Source organism: Triturus cristatus, chromosome 12 (assembly GCF_964204655.1).
Source record: "Triturus cristatus chromosome 12, aTriCri1.1, whole genome shotgun sequence".
Taxonomy (NCBI): Eukaryota; Metazoa; Chordata; class Amphibia; order Caudata; family Salamandridae; genus Triturus; species Triturus cristatus.
The window spans coordinates 427028087-427046448 of record NC_140595.1 but is presented as its reverse complement, the minus strand read 5'-3'; the positions used below and the strand labels follow the sequence as shown (position 1 = coordinate 427046448).

At 42.4% G+C, this 18362-nt stretch overlaps 1 protein-coding gene across 1 annotated transcript in view; it reads right to left on the bottom strand.

Moving 5' to 3' along the window:
- Nucleotides 1-18362, bottom strand: part of LOC146776058 (cocaine esterase-like) — a 605874-nt gene that overhangs the window by 193912 nt on the left and 393600 nt on the right. Inside the window, exon 7 of the mRNA XM_085638256.1 lies at nucleotides 6720-6833. Within this exon, the coding sequence (XP_085494382.1) occupies nucleotides 6720-6833 (114 nt within the window). The remainder of the gene's footprint in view (nucleotides 1-6719; nucleotides 6834-18362) is intronic.

Sequence of the window (18362 nt, the reverse complement as noted above, 5' to 3'; positions counted from 1 at the left end):
CAAGGTGCAGACGAAGAAAGGCAAGAGAGGATGCAGAAGATAGTTGTGAAGGTGAAAAGGGATGTAAGGAAATTTTACAGCAGGAATGGGAAGAGTGAGAGTCGAGAAACGGATGGAGAATGGATGAGGGGGATGGTTATTGTGGATTAAAGTTATAAGATTTGGATTGTTATGTTTAATAAAAGTTGGGAGTTTTGATAACCATGTCCTAATAAATGGCCTTTTACACTTCAAACCAGCATGGATTGTAGTTATTGCGCGAGAGTTCAAGTTGAGCGCAGGAGGTTGCTAGGTTACATGTTCAAGCCGGCGCTAGCAACATGTGTTTACTTTAACATCGGAGGGTGCTAGACTACTCATCTAAGCTGGGGCCAGTGTTCTTCAGTAAAGGCACATTCAAGTGAAGTTTGCGGAGCACAATCAAGTGAAGTTCATCAGCTGTGACATGCACACATCCTGCGTGACATATGTTTTGCTTTAACTGTGATACGCACACTTTTGACACTCATAAGGCTTTGTTACCTGTGATGTGTTCACAATCTGTCATTCTATTACGCCAACACTGATACATATGCACAAACATGGTGTGTGCACAGCAGTTTGGCTGTGTGCTTAGTAGTGTGGTGGTGTTTTGTGACGTGCACACAATTAAGTGGTCTCCACTGACCCTGACTGTTCCAACATACAAGGTAAAAGTGCACCACCTCCATTTCTACAAACACATGTGGATCCCCCTATACCGTGGAAGACATGGTTTAGGGCATTTACCAAGTATGTTGGAGCTATGGATGAAAACAGGTACTGTCCTGGGAGGAAGAGATTTATTTTGGAACACAATTTGGGTTTTAAAGGACAATCCATTTGTGGACATTTGCCGTCATTTGAGTTACGTGAAGAAGATATTGAGGAATTCTAATTAGTGGTGATGATGTTAGAAAAACATTTTGATGTTCAACTTAGTCTTATTGTTAGACGTCAATCGTTTTTTACAAGAGAACAGTGTCAGGAGGAGTCTATTGACTCTTATGTAGCATATGTATTCTTGCAGCTGATTGTGAGTTCAAGTGTTTTACTACTCAGTTGATACAGGACCAGATTGTTGTTAGGTGTTGGGATAAAAAAGTACATTAAACATTGTTGACACTAAAGTATCCCACTCTTTCTGAAACAATTGATAAAGTAAAAAGTATTGAGTGGTCCCAGAAGTCTTGTAAAGAGCTGACATGCAAGAAGCAATGACGGACTGTTGCACTAAAAGAGTCATGCAATATCACGCAGGGTTTTTCAGAACAGGAAAAGGGTGAAAAATAAAACGGGTAGAACCCTTATCTGTTTTCAGGCAAACAAAACATTTGTTTTCAGTGTGATTTTTCCAATAATACACTAATGGTAGTCCTTGTCCAGCGAAAAATGTCAGCAGTGGAATCTGCTGGAAGTTAGGACACTTTGATAAGGTGTGTCATTTTTCCAATAATACACTAATGGTAGTCCTTGTCCAGCGAAAAATGTCAGCAGTGGAATCTGCTGGAAGTTAGGACACTTTGATAAGGTGTGTCAGTCTAATAAGGAGGAAGTCATTTTGGTCCCAGAGAGGGAGTTTAGTGAAGGGTCAGAAGATGAGAAAAGTTTTTGAAGGGATGTAGTTTTGGTGGTTCAAGGGGACAAATTAGATTGCATTTACCCATATGAGAACATCACTGTTGATGGAAAACCTCTAAATGTATTGGCTGATTTGGGGGCAATAATGGCCATGATTAAAGGGTTCAAACACAAGGCTGGTGTTCAAGGAGATACTAGCCCAATCAAATGCAAGTTACAGAATATACTATTCAGTGTGTGGGAAGACTTAGCAGATGCGCTTTAAAAAGTGTGAGGATGAAGTTATTGAGCAAGTGGAGTCATCCTTGTGGTTATCTCCTTTGGTTATAGGCCACAAAAAGAATGGTCAGCATGTAAGAACTATAAGAACATGGTGGAAGAATGCAGAGTAACTGAAATCTACCTTTACCAAAGAGCAGGCGAGTTTAACATATATACAATGGAAATAGTAGAGTTCAGTAGCAGGAGACATCGTCTGCAACATAGCTGTCAAGGGCACATGCTGTCTAAAACCACAGGTTACAGTTTTAGAAGTGGTGGAGGTAAGTTTACTATTCACTGTCACATGTGAGATCTGTTCCACGACCCTTAATCACATACAGACAGCAGAGAGGGACAACACACCTTAAACGTTGGAACTTGCTGGACTTGGCCCTTCTGGCAGGTTCACCCCTAAACTTTTTACGATTATCCTAGCTTTTTCCCTATGTCGTGTAAGTGGTTTTAGGCCTCTAGGCACTTTAACACTGTGTCCCAGTGTAAAGTGCGTGCGCTCTGTGCTACATTGAGTGAGACTGACCTTCCCTCCCATAGGAATGCATGGGGAATGTGTGTGTCCATGGTAGTTCCTGATGCGTGGGGAGTGCAGGGTCGAGTTTGGTATGTGCGAACTCGTGAGAGTGAATGCTGCACGATGATGTGTACGGCGTTACTGTGGCTGGTGTAGAAATACCACTTCTAGACGCTGGCATAAATGTGAAGTGACTGTCTGGCTTGTGATTGGCTGGTGTGACTGGCTCCAGGAGTCAGTATGGGTCTGCCCCAGTGGTGAGTGGAGAGATCTGCATGTTGATGGGTGGGAGGAGTACACCTGGGACCTGAATAGGGCTGGGCTTTCCCCACACAATGCTGGCTCCGCCCCCTGTGGTGCGACTGATGACCCTGGCCTGTTCTGTGAATAGGGAGAGGGGCTGAGCAAAACAAAGTGCTCAGGAACCAGTTGCATCTGGTTCGGCCCTTCCCTGCACCTTGAGACAAAGGAAACCTGTGTATAAAAAGGGGCTGTGACCCCATGTAAAGTGTTCTGCTGATCCTAACTGAAGGGGGGGCCTGCTGCTGCTGCTGGGCGCCGGGAGGACCGCCACTGGGGACTGCCTCCCTGCATGGAGGGCCCTGTGAGCTGGCCCCTGGGCCCAGCCCTTGCCCCCCTGCCTTCCTAACGACTTTCCCTGGACTTTGCCTTGTATTAGGAGAAGCTCTCCACTTGTCCATCCACTGGACTTTGTGCTTAGAGCCTGGGGAGCGACATACATTTATTTTCTGGTGAGCGCGCTAGTTTGTTTACGCCAACAAGGAGCAGCACGGGGATTTCCAACAGCAGCACGAAGCTGCAATCATCTGTGTCAGGGAATCCCCGTCGTGGAGATTTCCCCGCATTATTCATTGCTTCTAAGGCGGGTGCCCACCCCGCCTCTTACCGCTGTTCTTGTGGGATCGGTATTAATTATACTTAGCAGGTGCCCACCCAGCGCTCGTTTTTAATTGTCTCCAGCGGGTGCCCACCCCATTCTATATTTTGTTAACATTGTAAGGCGGGAACCTACCCCGCATTGCCCAGATAGAAAACCAGAATCACCGCCTCGGCCCTTGCGACAAAACCAGAAGTCAGGCAATCCTGCCCATGACGGGGGCGGGGCCTGCCACCGGGCTGGAAGGGCGCCAGAGAGGTGGATCTGCACGGGGCTCCCGTGCGGTTGAGGGAAGCCCCGCGCCGAAAAGAGAAAAGTTGCCGCCTAAAGGAAGTGCTAGTGAAAGCCAGGCGGGAGCCTACCCCGCACTGGCGACCCACCCTCAGGGCTCCCGTACGGAGGAAGGAGCCCAGCAGTACGGAGAAAGGGAGCGGACGGGAGTCTACCCCGCGCTCCAGCGACCAAGAAGAGCCGCGGAGAGAGTGGAGACGACGCAGCAGAGAGCCGGTGAGTGGGGCTCAGCAGCGTGGTGGTCCTTGGTGTCGGTGCCTGTGCAAGGCACACAGTCTGAGCGGCCCCGCATGGCAGAGGGCCGCTCCTACGAGAGGGCAGCTGCAACAGGGGCACCATCCTTTCCAGGAGTCCCTGTAACAGCCCAGTGAAGGCACTGTGTGTAGAGTTCTTGGGCGGCCCCGTCTAATAGCGGGCCGCCCCAGCGGGGACATTATTATTCTAGAGCCCAGAGAGGCTCCAACGTCTGGGGCATTATTATTCCAGAGCCTGTGTGGCTCCAACGTTTGAGACAATTTCTTTCTTTTTGTTGTCCCTCCTAATTGGCGCAGGAGTATTTCAGGAGCCGGTGCGCTCCGTGGGGGCATGATTATTTACGGAGCCCCGTGTGGCCCCAACGCGCTGCATATTTGACCTAAAGGCAGAGTGGTGCCCGGCCTTATCTGATTCCCAGCTGCCCAGCACTTAGTGGGCACTGCAACGTTTAGGCCTGATTCTTTGCGCCTTCTGCCTTGGCTGCGTGTGCAGCCCAGCCCTGACACTTTGGACAAAGGGCGTTTGAGCCCCTGAGAGGCCAAGTTGGCCTGGGGACAGTCTTTCTGTGTCGTGCCCTCATCTAGGGTACATGGTTATTTTTACATGTGTACTTTTGCGCCATGTGTATTGCCTGTATGCTTATTTTTTTATTCCTAATTGTGTCCATGTGTAGGAGACTGTTTTCCTAGTATAGGTTATGCTAGTGTGTTCATGGTTCCTTGCGTGATATGCCTAAGGTGTTTAGGATTGCGTAGGGTGTACTTACCTTTTACCAGTGGTTACTGGTTGTGCGCTACATTTATTATTTGTTCTACATTTCTACATTTACAATTTGGTGATTTGTGATGATTCTGACAAGTGGTCCATGTGGCCCTGTCTTGTGTAAATAGTCCCCTGTAAATTCCGCCCAGTGCCAGTTGGCACAGTGTAAATTGTGTGAATATTATCTAATGTGTTTTGGTATAATACAAAGGCTATTTTTATATATAACCTTGTGTGGAGTTTCTTTTGTGGTGGGCCTAGGGTGTTGTTGCTGTGTGCGCGCGCAAACGCTTTACACATTGCCTCCGGGATAAGCCTGACTGCTCGTGCCAAGCTACCAAGGGGGTGAGCAGGGGTTATCTTTGGCGTGTAACTCCCCGGCCCTGACTAGAGTGGTGGTTTCTGCCTGGCTTTGGCGCAAGCCCTAACCAACCAGAAATCCCATTTCTAACAGAACTCCTCATAGGGGTTATCTGATGGCAGTACGTTTGGTTGCCTTTGTGATTTTCGCAAATGCAGTTCATGAGAAGTTATATGGTGCTCTCTATATATAGTTTATTGCAAGGATATATGGATAGGTAATCTACAAAGGTTATTAGGTAGTTAACACTTCTTAGCTCTTCTGTTGATGTTCTTTAAAATATTTCCTGTTTCTTCATACACTGTAAACATACCACATTTCACTGTAGTATAAGCAGTGGAGGGCAGTGTCTACTCACATGCTTTTTTTCCTTATCAATTTTTGGAATGTTGTTGCTCACCATTCATTTTTCAACTCTTTTCATTGGAATTTTAACCAAAGACTGCTGGACGCATGCCTGATCTACGTTGACTGTTACGGATACTCTCACTTTTCATTCTGAAGTTGGAAATAGATCTCAAGGTATTCAGCTCTTTAATCATGCTGGCTACTTTAGGAAGTGGTAGCTGAATCTATCCTTCGAGGGCTGTTTCAGTATCATCCTTGGCTCCCATTTTGAGCAAATGTTTTTCTCATTGTCTCTCTCCGCCATTAAGTATTCCTCTGATTAGATATTTTTGCAAGGCTTGGAGTAAAACATAATGTGGGCACTCTGGATGTTGCTCCCGTTTTCGTTAGATGCTGTAAGCACCTGTTTCTAAGTAATTCAAAAAATAATATGAATCAGAGAGAGAGAGAAAACATGGTGTCTGGCACCCCCCTTTTTTGTAAATTGAATCTATGTCCTCTCCTTTTTCAAGGACTTTGCTTAATTAATTGTTTTATATGTTTCTTGGTTCCACTAATATGCCCCGAACAACTGGAATGCATCTTACTCATTACTATCCTTTGATTATTCTTCTTGTCATAAGTTTTTGAGAAGCTCAGGAACCAAATATGATGCAGAACCCTTCTAAATTTCATGGTGACACCTATTGCAATTAAGGGCGTATGTCTTATTGGGAATATATCACAAAAGTAAGCTAAGCCTTCTTTTGTGATATGTGAAAAGATTTAAAAGTGGCCGTATGGAGTCTTAAAAATATTGGGCCTCTGGCTTTTATCCCTGGCCACTCTCCTCTTCTGACAGTCCTCTGAAATGAGAAAAGCTGTGACTGACAAAGTCTCAAGCCTATGGCCAAAAGAGGCTGGTAAGAAAAAGGGGTGGGTAGAATCCACTCTAAGTATAGTAGAAACAATAGGTCGGGTGATAGCTCGGAGTCAAAACCCAGACCTAATTACAGATTGCACCATGCTACACATACACTAACACCAAGTGTTTTTTTAAAACTATTAGTGTTATGTTTGGTTCTTTGACAGTGGTGGTTAAGAAACATAAACCCATACCTTGGGAAATAGTCTTGGACTTGGAAAAATAATTACCTAAAAGCTGTTGTGTTAATGCGAACACATGTTTAGCATATTTTGTAAAACACTTTTTTGTAGGCCTTTAACTCCAATGTTTACCTATAATACAGTATTCTAATTTGAACAACCATCTCAATAATATCTTAATACTTATTCAAATCAGAGAAACTATTGCAGAGCTTAATTTGTTTGTGCAAAACTCTATAAGAATTGCTAGGTTGCAACCCAGATGGCAAACAGATAACTTATCCAGGCTTGCGGTTATGCATAATCAACCAATTAAACTAAGCACTTACGTTATTTACGTAGGTGGTTGTATCCGTATTGCTGTTGATCAATTCTGGAAGCAATGCAACCCCACTTTCAGATATACCTTTGTGGAACAAGCCTCTGGTCAATGGGGATAATATCTGAAACAGATGAAAACCAGAGTAAACTCAGACTCATTTGTCCATGGTGTACCGCTAAAAAGTAAAATTACAAAGTAGGTAATCTTTTTGGCAATATTTTAGAAAATGGTATTATGAAAAAATGACATTTTGTATTATTCAACAATCTTCTATATTTGTTTTAGAAATGTATTCATTTATTGTTAGCTTGTCCTATTCAATAATAATCAGAAATGTCACACTGTACACACTATGAAATGAATCATACATGCATTACTAAGATGTTGATATTAGCATCTCACTTTGATTGTCATTTTGAATCATTTTAATTCCTTTTCAACTGATGTATTACCAAAAGAATGGTCCATATTTCACAGGTAGAGGCTATTGTTTTGAAGATATGGGATAATATTTATAAAATACAAGTTTCATCCAATGAGAGATCTAGATACGGTCTGATTTCCTTCCCTCTAGCTAATTGCTCTTTAAGGATGGCAGTGCATATAGATACTGACTGCCCCAAAACAATCCAGAGAGGTTCAGAAACATCATCATGAAAGCTGAGCAAAACATAATCGTTCTATACAAAATCAGCGTCCTATGTTATCTGAACATTGCAACAACAGCTTAAAAAATATTAGTCTAACCTATTTTAAATTGTTTTTTGAATAGCAGTCCATTCACGAAATCTAAGCAAAACCTGAAGATTATAATTGCAACAACATTTGATTGTTTGTTTGCCTTCCTGTTAGCAGCCTCCAAAGTATCTGAATTATACAGACAGAATACACGTTTTAACAAAACAAAGCCTGTTTTTATATAAAATCCTATGTTCTTGACTACACAAATAAGAACTTTTCTTTAGTTTTTACTACAGTCGAATAGTGTAGTGCACTATTTCACTTACTGTGTTCATGATAACCTCACCAAAATAAACATACAATATTAAAGATTACATGAGAGAAACTGTTGTGTAGCTCCTATAAAACCTATATAGGATCTGCACGTTTAGACAGCATACACTGTAGGATTGGTGTTAGACTGAGTCTAGACACCCCCAACCGGGTATGTTGTCCTGTGTACCAGCCAGCTCACAATGCCACTAGAAACTCCTCTTACCAAGGAGGGAATAGTTCTTGGCAACTATCGAACATGACAACCCTGATCCCTCAGGACAGCAGAAACGGTGTAATACTTTTCGTTCAGTCACTAGTGCTCACTTATCTCAGAGAGATACACAAAATAAACAGTAGGGGCGTTTTTTAATAAGCATTTATTGAACAGTCGTTATTCTAGTGTAAAATAGGTGTGCTGAAACAACCACTGGACAGAAACAGATATAAATTATTGGAAGCACTAAGAAAGTAAAATTATGGTAGATTCCTACCATTGTGCTATAACCATGAGTACAGGCAAGTATTTAAAATACATGACAATTAAATGCATACTCCTACAATGCAATCCTAAGTTGATGTACCTGAGTGTACCTAGCATGTGTGTAAGTGTTAAACCAAGAATCCCTCTAGGATGAAGTCAACCCCATTACCTGAAGTGAAATAGGGGTACCTATATGGAATATAACAAAACACGTATTATATGTTACTGGTCCAGTGCAATTTTAGTGCTTTATGCACTTGCACGCTATATATTCTTGTTATTCGAAAATCACATCAATCTGTGAGCATTATAATACTTAATTAACAGTGGGTGGCTATGTTTATTTTTAGTAAAAGCAACACATACACTCGAAATGTAATCAATATATTTACTCATGATAACTGTACTTGTTTGGAAGTCATTTTAATGCAAAGTTAGCCTAACATGTAACAGGAACTTCATTTTATTAAATGCCTTGCCAGTGTCTTGTTTTTCTCACCTCTGCAGGTGTCTTATTGTGTGCCTCATTAGGAGGACTAGGCTAATTGTTTACTGTATTAGATTGGTAGGTAACTGAAACCTAATAGAAGATGGCAGTGGATATGGAGACTGAGACAGTGGGAGAGATCCTTCTGTACGAAGCAGACTGGCCAATGTGCAGAGGCCATGCCACAAAAAGAGGGGCTTTAGAGGTGCAGGTGCCCACAAATTGAACATCATATGTCAACCCAACTAACATCATATGACTACTCATAAAACAACATATTTTAGCACAACAACACCATCATACCCTATAAGATCTATCAGCATACTTGAACACCATCTCCATGATACACCAACATGCTCATCATCATACATCCACACAAATAGATAAGGTTGTGCGTTATGTATTCTCTCTCTCTCTCTCTTGCCCCTGAAAATACATAAAGATTAAAGTGACATTATAGTTAGATGATGAAATGCGACAAGTAATGATAAAAAACCTAAAAAAATTATGAAATTTGGAGGTAATAATTTAGTCAACTAACTTCAGCCTGCTCTCCTGTATAGTTAAGGTTAAATGAACGTTATAGGTAAGTGAAAATGTCGGTTTAAACATGCTGTTTTAAACAAACAAAAAAAACAAAATCCACCTGTTATAATTATCTCAAGGAACTACAACACATTCCCTAAAGTAACTATAGCTTACACCTTCGTCATGCTTATTAACCCACCTATTACATCAGTTAACATTCCCCTTCCAAATACTAAATCGATATGTGTTCGCTATTCCAAATTGCGATTCGGTAACATGTTGCGGAATTGCAATTTGGGAATGATCCTGCGAATCGGGCCGTTTGCAACCGGGGAAAATGCATGATACATGTGGCCCTATATTTCTTATGCCTTCTTAGCAAATGAACATGTCACTAGTAAACAGTTCCAGGTGTGTCTTTCCCTGTGTCTCCTGAGTATAGGGATAGCAAAGAAGTGTTCATGCACACACAGGACCCAACACATACCTGCATATAAACAATGCTCCTTCTAATCTCCCCTCACTGTTTTACAGGGTTTTCATTCCTCTGTCCTGACCTCTTGCTCTCCACTAAATCACATCATTGCCAGTTCTATTTGGTTATTTCTTTCAACTCCTGTTAACCTATGAAATTCTGTTATTAGGTAACTAGGTACTTTACTGTCAGTTCTCAATCAGCATAATTATAATTGCCAGTTCTCAAGGGTAATGCAGGCCTCTGCTGAGGGAGAGGGCATCCCTTCAGAGGGCCCCAAACCATCAGGGGGGCCTAATTCAGTCCAAGGCCAATTAATATCTGCAAGATATGGGAAACTTGAGATACCTCATCACATTCTGCAAGGGGACTCATCCTTTTGTGTTAAGCCACTAACACACCTGTAATTACCACTTCCTGGTTAGCAAACATTAATGCTAGCTGCCAGCTGGCAGAAAGTCCCCTGTGTCTATCGAATAGGAAATGGGCATCCTGCCACTTCCTGACCAAGGTGAATATGTTTGTTTCTGATCTGCATGATATAGATGCATCTGGCATCAATATGCTGGATGCATTTGGAAGGACAGAGGAGAAGATTCACTATGTAGGGACCCATTGTGAGTTGTGAGGAGTGGTATTGTAAAAATGCATCCAATAAAAGCCAAACACTGCCTGCAAACATTTTGGAGGAAAATGTGGGCAAAAAGGGCCTGGAACTGGGACGCACATAAAGGAATGAACCTAGCAATTTTGGTGTTTCATGTGTTCTTCCCTATTACAGGCCTGGAAGCTAAGATGGGCCGGTACTTGGCATAGCTCAAGTATCTTTATATCTATTTATGGCCCAATTCAGAACCGCCCCTTACTGTGTCCTTGCTTGAGGTTTGACTAGAGGTCAGAAAAGGTGACTCCTCTCAGCTCTTCCATTCCAGCACAGATTTCTTGCTGGGTTAGTAGGAGAGGTAGAGGGGAGGATAGTGTGTGAGCTGTACCTCCCGATTTTCCTCCTCACTCTTCTAATACCAAAGCAAGAAATCTGAGGGTTGAAAGGTGGAGGCAGGAAGTAAAAAGCCTGGATCCATTTTACCTCTCTGTTTTACTTCCTACTCCTCTAATTAGACGCTGGGCTTGGAAATTGTGGTGGGAAAAAGATTGGCCAGGTCATAGTAATGCTTATCAATCTCCCTCCCTAATTCTTTTGCACACCAATCACAAAAGAGACTATTACAACCCGGGTGTGGTCAGATGAGGAGCTAGAAACAGTTATCAGTTGTATTTACTTGTTCATTCTTTGTTTATGGTTTTCCTACACATGAAAATGATCAGACCGCTTTACAGAGAACATGTAATATTTGTGTGGTGCTTCCATGCTTGCAAATATAATTTCTTCAGATGGGGAGAAATTTAGGAGAAAATGAAAGGTTTAGGCTAGTTATTTGTTTTAGGCAGGTTCGGTGAAAGGGTAAAACTCCAATGGGTCAACATAGCAAGAGGGATTAGTAAAGAATTGAGATGGAGTATAATAATGCTGTTATGAAAGATGCTCACAGTCTCTCATGATCATGCTCACACACCAATTTCCAATGATGGACCAGCAAGTGGATGGATAACCTGGCTGCACTATGCAGCACCTGATATTCCACCTTTGCAGTAACTAATATATATTATTGGCTGTTCCCAGTTAGCATGATCTCATTTGCCATTTCCCTTGTAGAACAGTGATAATTGCCATGCATGGCGGCCACATATCACTGACATTTCTTATCTATCAGAAGCTCCTTGGTGTCCACTGGAAGGGAGATCCAGTTTAGCATGCTGCCACTTCATGAGGTTAGTTGGAAGAAGACCTTTATATGTGGCTGCCAAATATATATGGGTACTGCTAGATAAAATTACATCTTTCCTTTCTAGCCTTAAGTTGAGGATCTTGGCAAGGAGCAAAAAGGGAAAAAGCCTGGAACAGATTTCACTGTGCCCAGTGTTTCCCCTTACCTCTTTACCTGGTGTTGCAGTGCCTTCCAAAATAGAAAAGGAGGTGGCAAGATAAGGAAGAAATGCTAGTGAGTCCCATCCATCTTCATAGTCACCTCCTCTAAAAACCGTTTAGAGAATCATAGGGTTGGAGATTGGGAGTGGAACGTGAAATAATGAGGAGAGGCCCAGGCCTTTCGCTTCCTGTGTATATCTCATTTCCAATTAGGCATTAATTAGGCGCCAAATTCTCCTAATACCACAGCTACATATGTGAAGATTGTCAGGTAGGCACTGTTTGGTATTTCAGTGATATGGTGAATTGGAATGTTTCTATTCAGGTTCAGAATTCCGTTGCAGTCAGTTAAAACAAGCCCTCTCTCGCTAATAAGCTTTCTGTAAGTTGTGAAATAAAATCATTATATTTCACTAACCTCTGCACAGAATTTTATTCTGGTGATGAGTGGGTCATCATGAGGATGGCCAGAAGCAGTTGGTGGGGTTGCTTCCTTTCCCAGATAAAAACACAGCCCATCTGTTCCTGTTTAAAGATTCTGCAAAGACCCGGGCATGATTCTAAAGTAGATCTTTGTATTAAGTGACCTATATTCATTTTAAACATGGGCTTTCTCGCTTTGTGTACTTTACTTATCAGTCAGGAATAATTAGGGTAGCTACGGAACACATTTTAAAATGTTTTCTTCTAACATTTACTGTTTAACGTATGTACTGATTAGGAATAAAAAAAAACAGCTTTAGGTGAATTTTCTACATTTTGTGCCAGTAGGGCATTGAAATACTGGTCAGGTGGCAACCCTAGCAGTCAGTTGAGACTTCAAAAAGACAGTTGATAGAGTCCACTTTTTTTTGGAAACTGATCAGTTGATGGAGAACAAGACAGACTGATTCAGATGGCTGAGGCTATACAGTGGACACCCAGATAAGTGTTCACCTGATTGTGTTAAAGCAGGACACTGAAGGAACATTTCTACTAACTTGTAGGTGGGAGTACAAGGTCGCAGAGTGTGAGCCCTCTTGTGCCTGTTCATGCCTCCGTGTATTACAGTGACGTCTTTCGTGAGTGGTCATTTTGGATTAGGTCACTGTAAATCCAAATATGTACATGCCATTACGAGGACATGGTGACATATAGGACATGGCACCATTTAGGATTGGGCCACCATCAATGAGAGCATCAGGGTGTAATGGTGATGCGTGCACTTGAATAAATACATTTTACATTGAAATGGGCAATCAATAGTTCTTCACTTCATCTATGACCTCACATAATACATCACTCATGAAATGCACTATGATGTTATTGATAACATCACAGATGATATCTGAAATTACATCTATAACGACAACAATGTGCATGGAAGGGGCATGAGTTATAGTTTCTCCAGTGACCTAGCATTGATCAATTTCAGCGGTTGTAAGAGTTTAAAATGTTAAATTTCAACTGAAATTTTTACCTGCTTATAACATCAAATTAGCCTTTGTTTGTTTTCAGTAAATATTTATGTAAATGTATATATAGATATATATATATACAAATATATATTTCACAATGTCCTACATCATAAGCGTGTCTTAAATATTGATATAGATTCCTGCACCAGACTCCATACTTAACATTAGTCTGATTCTAGTTATTTTCTGTGCTCAGATTTGAATGAGTTATTTTATACGTTTTCCATGACATAAGGGCACGATCAGACAGAACAATAATGGTGTCCTGTTAGTTTATCAGTCTGACCGAGGTGTCCTATAATATCTATGTTACAGGGTTGTCTGGTACATATGTGAGACATAGCAGTGATATGTACACAGAGATGATGCCTCTAGAGCAGAGTTCTTCAATCTGTGGGGCGCGCCCCCCCAGGGGGGCGCAACTCCATCTCAGGGGGAGGCGCGCAATCCACCCTGAAAACTTACCTTTGTTTGTCTTTTCCTGTCTCGCGTCGCAAGTCTTCCCCCATTTCAAATGGGGGGAGGGAGGGAATTAAATGAGGCTCATGCTTTGTCATGTTAAGAGCGAACAGTTCTTTTTAATCGTCCCAGGAGGGGGTTAATTCGTAGCGCCGAAATGCTTCAGCTGCAGTGGAAGGTGAAAGTCTCCTCTGATAAAATTGAAAGCAAACAGACAGTCCTTTCCCTTTGGTTAGATTTCATAGAGCAGAGGAGACTCCTTGCCTTCCACTGCAGCTGAAATTACTGTTACTTTCTTTCAGTTTTAGGAGACATCCTGCCTCCCACAACAGCTGAAGCATTTCAGCTGTATTAATTTAACCCAGTCCTGGGAGGGTTAGCTCTTAGCAGAAAGGAGACAAAGTTTATTTTACAATTACACAGGCAGGCACACAATGCCCCACAGGGCTAAAAGGGCTTCAAGTTGCCAAAAGAAAAATGCCAGCCAGCCATGTGTTGTTTAAACAGCGTGCAAATTACTTGTCTTGACATTAAATATGCTTATAAATAAAGAAGTATTTATTCCTTTGTAATGTTACTTTTCTGTCTTTCTTCCCTTTTATCAGTCATGGATCATTCAAGCAGCCCTAGAACATAATTAAAAGTGCTTTCTATTTATATGTGCTGTTCGAAGTATGCACAGACAAGTGCTGACAATGCAGTTTTAGGTGTCTGCTTATTTGTATACCTCCTGGGACATCAAAATAATGAGCTGGCAACCCTAATTATATAAAACTGGAAGCTTTTTTGCAAGATCAGCACATTTATTTCCTCCACCCTGAACCCTGGTTAATACCATAATAGCAATAGTTTAACATATCTGAAACCCTACACTGCCGTCAATAACCTGCCGAGTTACTTCAAGTGTCTGGGAATGCACCATGCATTCAGACAACTCGCTCCTCATTCTCGCCCTTCACTTTCATGCTCACCCTGCACTCACAGTGATCACAATACACTCACACTGATCACCATGCACTCACACCATTCACCCACTTACCCTGCCCTCACAGTGACCACACTGCACTTATGCCACTCGCCCTGAACTCACACCAATCTCCCTTTACTTACCCTGGCGTCACATGAGCACACCGCTCACTCTGCACTCACAGTGATCACTCTGCACTCACTTGCGCTGTTCACTCTGTACCTCACCCTGCAGTCACACGAGCACACTACTCAACCTGCACTCATATGACACTTCACTCACCTGTCCCCATCACTGCTCAATATGGAATCTCACTTAAATAAGCTCATCATTACTCATACATTCATTCGTCCCACTCTGCACTTACATCCGCACCCAAATTCATATGGTCACCTCACTCACCCTGCAGTCACTCCTCTTACCCTACTTACCCTGGCACACCGTGCACTCACATGGGTAGTCCTGCCACCCACACAGCGCAGAGGGTTAAGGTGCCTGCTACAAAGAATGTGTACCATGCAGATCAAAGAACTGAGTGTGAGTAAACAATGAGTAGTGCTATAAAAAAAAGAAGTGTTTGCCAGAAAGGTGCTATAGAGAGATGAGGTGCATTGTTTGTGAGTGGTAGTGAGGGAATTCATGGAGAAGGAGGAAATGGAGGAGGGGCACCAAAACAGACTGTTGCACTGTGTGCGATAAGTGCTAGAGCCAGCCTTGGGTGGAAGTCTTAGCCTTCACCTGAAGTTTGGGTCTAGTTGCGCCCCTGTACACAAGTATGGGTATGTCGTGCCCCATCAAGGTCTTTGTCCTAAATTACAAAAGGATACATTTACATGCACTGCAATCCAGCCTTTCAGGGGGCCCCTTGATAGAGGCAGCTCTGTTTTGCCCTGATGGCCTGGAATAATTCCTAAGCAGATTCTTGTAAATACTGTTTTGTTTCATTTCTGTTTAATGTGAGTGATGTGAGAGAGTCTATTACTATTTGCAGAGAAATGTTTTGTTTCTTGTAACAACCATAAAAAAAGTTTAATTTAGGTCAAAATGGGTCCTCGTCTCTGAGATATTAGAAGATATCACAGATATTCGCTGTCAAATTAGTGGGCTCCTGCTTTGTTACAACAGTGAAACCACACATCACTATCTCTGAATATTAGATGTAAACACTTTTAGAATTTACAGTCACTGCTTTGAGAGAAACTGCTATCAAAACTCTCTTGCCTTTCAGCACGTCCTATTTATTTGAGATTGGGTTCTCAGCACTTGCAGTATTAAAGACTAAGTACCGTTCAAGACTGGATGTGGAGCACAACCTGAGGAGGGCAGTAGCAAAAATCCATCCACAGATTGACCGTCTCTGTGGCGAAAAGCAGGCACACCGTCACATTTATGTTGGTGGTGTTCTTAATAATCTATGTCATGTGTAAAACAAAGCATCCTAGTAAAAACAATTTGCGCACATTTTATCTTGGAAAATTGTGTTTTGAGCTGTGTAGTAAGCCTCTGTCATTTCACCACACCCACTCACAAACCTGCATTGTCCTAAACACTCTTATTGTGTTGAACATTATTTGCCGGATATGGCTCATTATACGCGCGTGGCGGACAATTGTGTAGTGTGCCAGGTTCCTGAAATTTATGTTAGGTGGTGGGGGGGCCCCACATCTAAAAAGATTCATCGGGGGGGCTCTACCTATAAAAGTTTGAAGACCTCTGTTCTAGAGCATGGGTACTCACAAAGTTTAGTCTATTGTGTGACCAAGGGACGCACTGATGCCAGCGGGGGGTGTAAAGTGGGTGTAGGGGAAGCAAAGCATTAATATCTAGTGGCTATCTTTAAAAATGAAGGTGTTCCTAAATAGTTACTTCCTTTCCCTAACTGCAATCAACCTTTAAATAAGTGTTTTCTGTATATTCAACTTTTGTTTTTAATGTTAGTGTTGACTTGAGTAAATGGCAGCCCAGTGCTGCTGCTGCCCAGGGGGCTCCATGTATAGGTCAGGAGGGCCGCGTGCGGCCCCGGGCCGTACTTTGAGTATCACTGCTATAGAGAATACTGGTTGGAATTTTCCATTGTATTACTATCCTGTGTGTCGCCCACAATCAGCTAGATAGGCAGCTGTCATTTTATTATATAAACTCTGGAATTTGAGCATTTAGTTAGAAATGTCCTTTCCCCAAGATGTCGAGAGAGACGTCAGAATCCAGATCACCAGCTGCTGTCTTTCCTGCACTCTGGTTGGACTCATGGAGCGAGAAATTAGTTTTGCTGAACTCTGATCACAGAAGGCTCCCTCCTCCTTGGCCCCTGCCAGCTGAAGCTCTGACAACATAGAGGCCCTCTCTGTGGCAGGTTTGCAGATCGACAACTGTAGTGCTTCCCTTGTAGGCAATGCAAGATTATTCTTTTGCTCTCAGAGTAGTGTATAGAGAGTGACAAGGGTGGATGTAGGGAATCTGGTGCTGTGAATCTGGTGCTGTGAACCATGATAGAATTTTTTTTCATGTTTACTCTTAAATTAACCCTTATGATGGTAAACTGTTTCATATGCTCCGTTTCATATGTTCCGTAGTCAAAGCACATGTACTAATTAATAGAAAATTGCAACAAACATTTTTAACCATACATAGTGTAATATTTGGTACAGATGCTTGAGTTTGACTTTCTAAGTACACAAGGTGTGCTTCCTAGATACTATAGCTGAGAGAGGAGATGTTTTAGTTGCCAGAGTGGATTTGGGAAAAAGGGGGTGGTGAGGGACAGAGTTTCTGAATGATGCAGAATACTCTTACCAAGTCAAGAGATCATGGTTTTAATCCATCACCGTTTTTTAGCTCACTGCACCATCCCAGCTCAGAACCTGGCTACATGCAAATTAGTCTGTACCTGTCCCAGTGCATGATGGGAACAGGGCAAACCAAACTACCAAGCCAATTCTTATACTGGGAAGGAAACAAGCTTCCGGGGACCGGTTTCTGGCATCACAGCCTTCGTCGGCCCGGCTTGCCTGAATCCTGATGGTACAATGAGCAAGGGACTCACGTCTGAGCATACCCTCCCACACTGAGTGTGGATAAAATCGATTTGGGAAAAAGGCGGTGGTGATGGACAGAGTTTCTGAATGATGCAGAATACTCTTACCAAGTCAAGAGATCATGGTTGCCAGAGTGCACATTTCCTCCATAAAAAAGGGGCAGGTCTGTGGTAAACCCGACCCTCTTTTCACATACATAGCGCATTGAACTCACTCCTAATGTTATTGGGCAAGGAGATCTAAACCCATAGACTTAGGGTATGTCCCTAAGATACGTAACATGGCACCCAACATGGAGCTTGAATTTTTAGGGGGGTCTGGAGTCGTCTTTAATGATCACACTCAGAAGAACTGTCATTAAAAGTAGACAGAGACATCTGTTGAAATGATGGTTAAACTTCAGACGTATAAAATAGGGAACCCCTAATTCTTCAGCAGGTTAGTCAAGCTTAACTCTTAAGAGGTAAAATCTCCATTTGTGGTTTACCAGTTTTGATTCCTATTGACTGAATCTGTTCTCTTAAAAATGATGCTTCTGTGGAAATTTGGCAGAGATCGCTGTTAGCATTTAGATGAAGCCATCTTGTTTCCGGCAACCATTTTGTCAATCATGTGCTTTTTCCTTCTTCACTGTTGCTTGCCCTTGTGCTTTGCTCAAAGAACTGGCTATACTTAGCCTCTGCTACTCTGCACATGTGCAGAAGAGTCTATAGCTGCCCATGCACCTGCTCTAGTCTGTAACTGTCAGATTGTTTTTACCAAAGTCAGCAACTGCTGG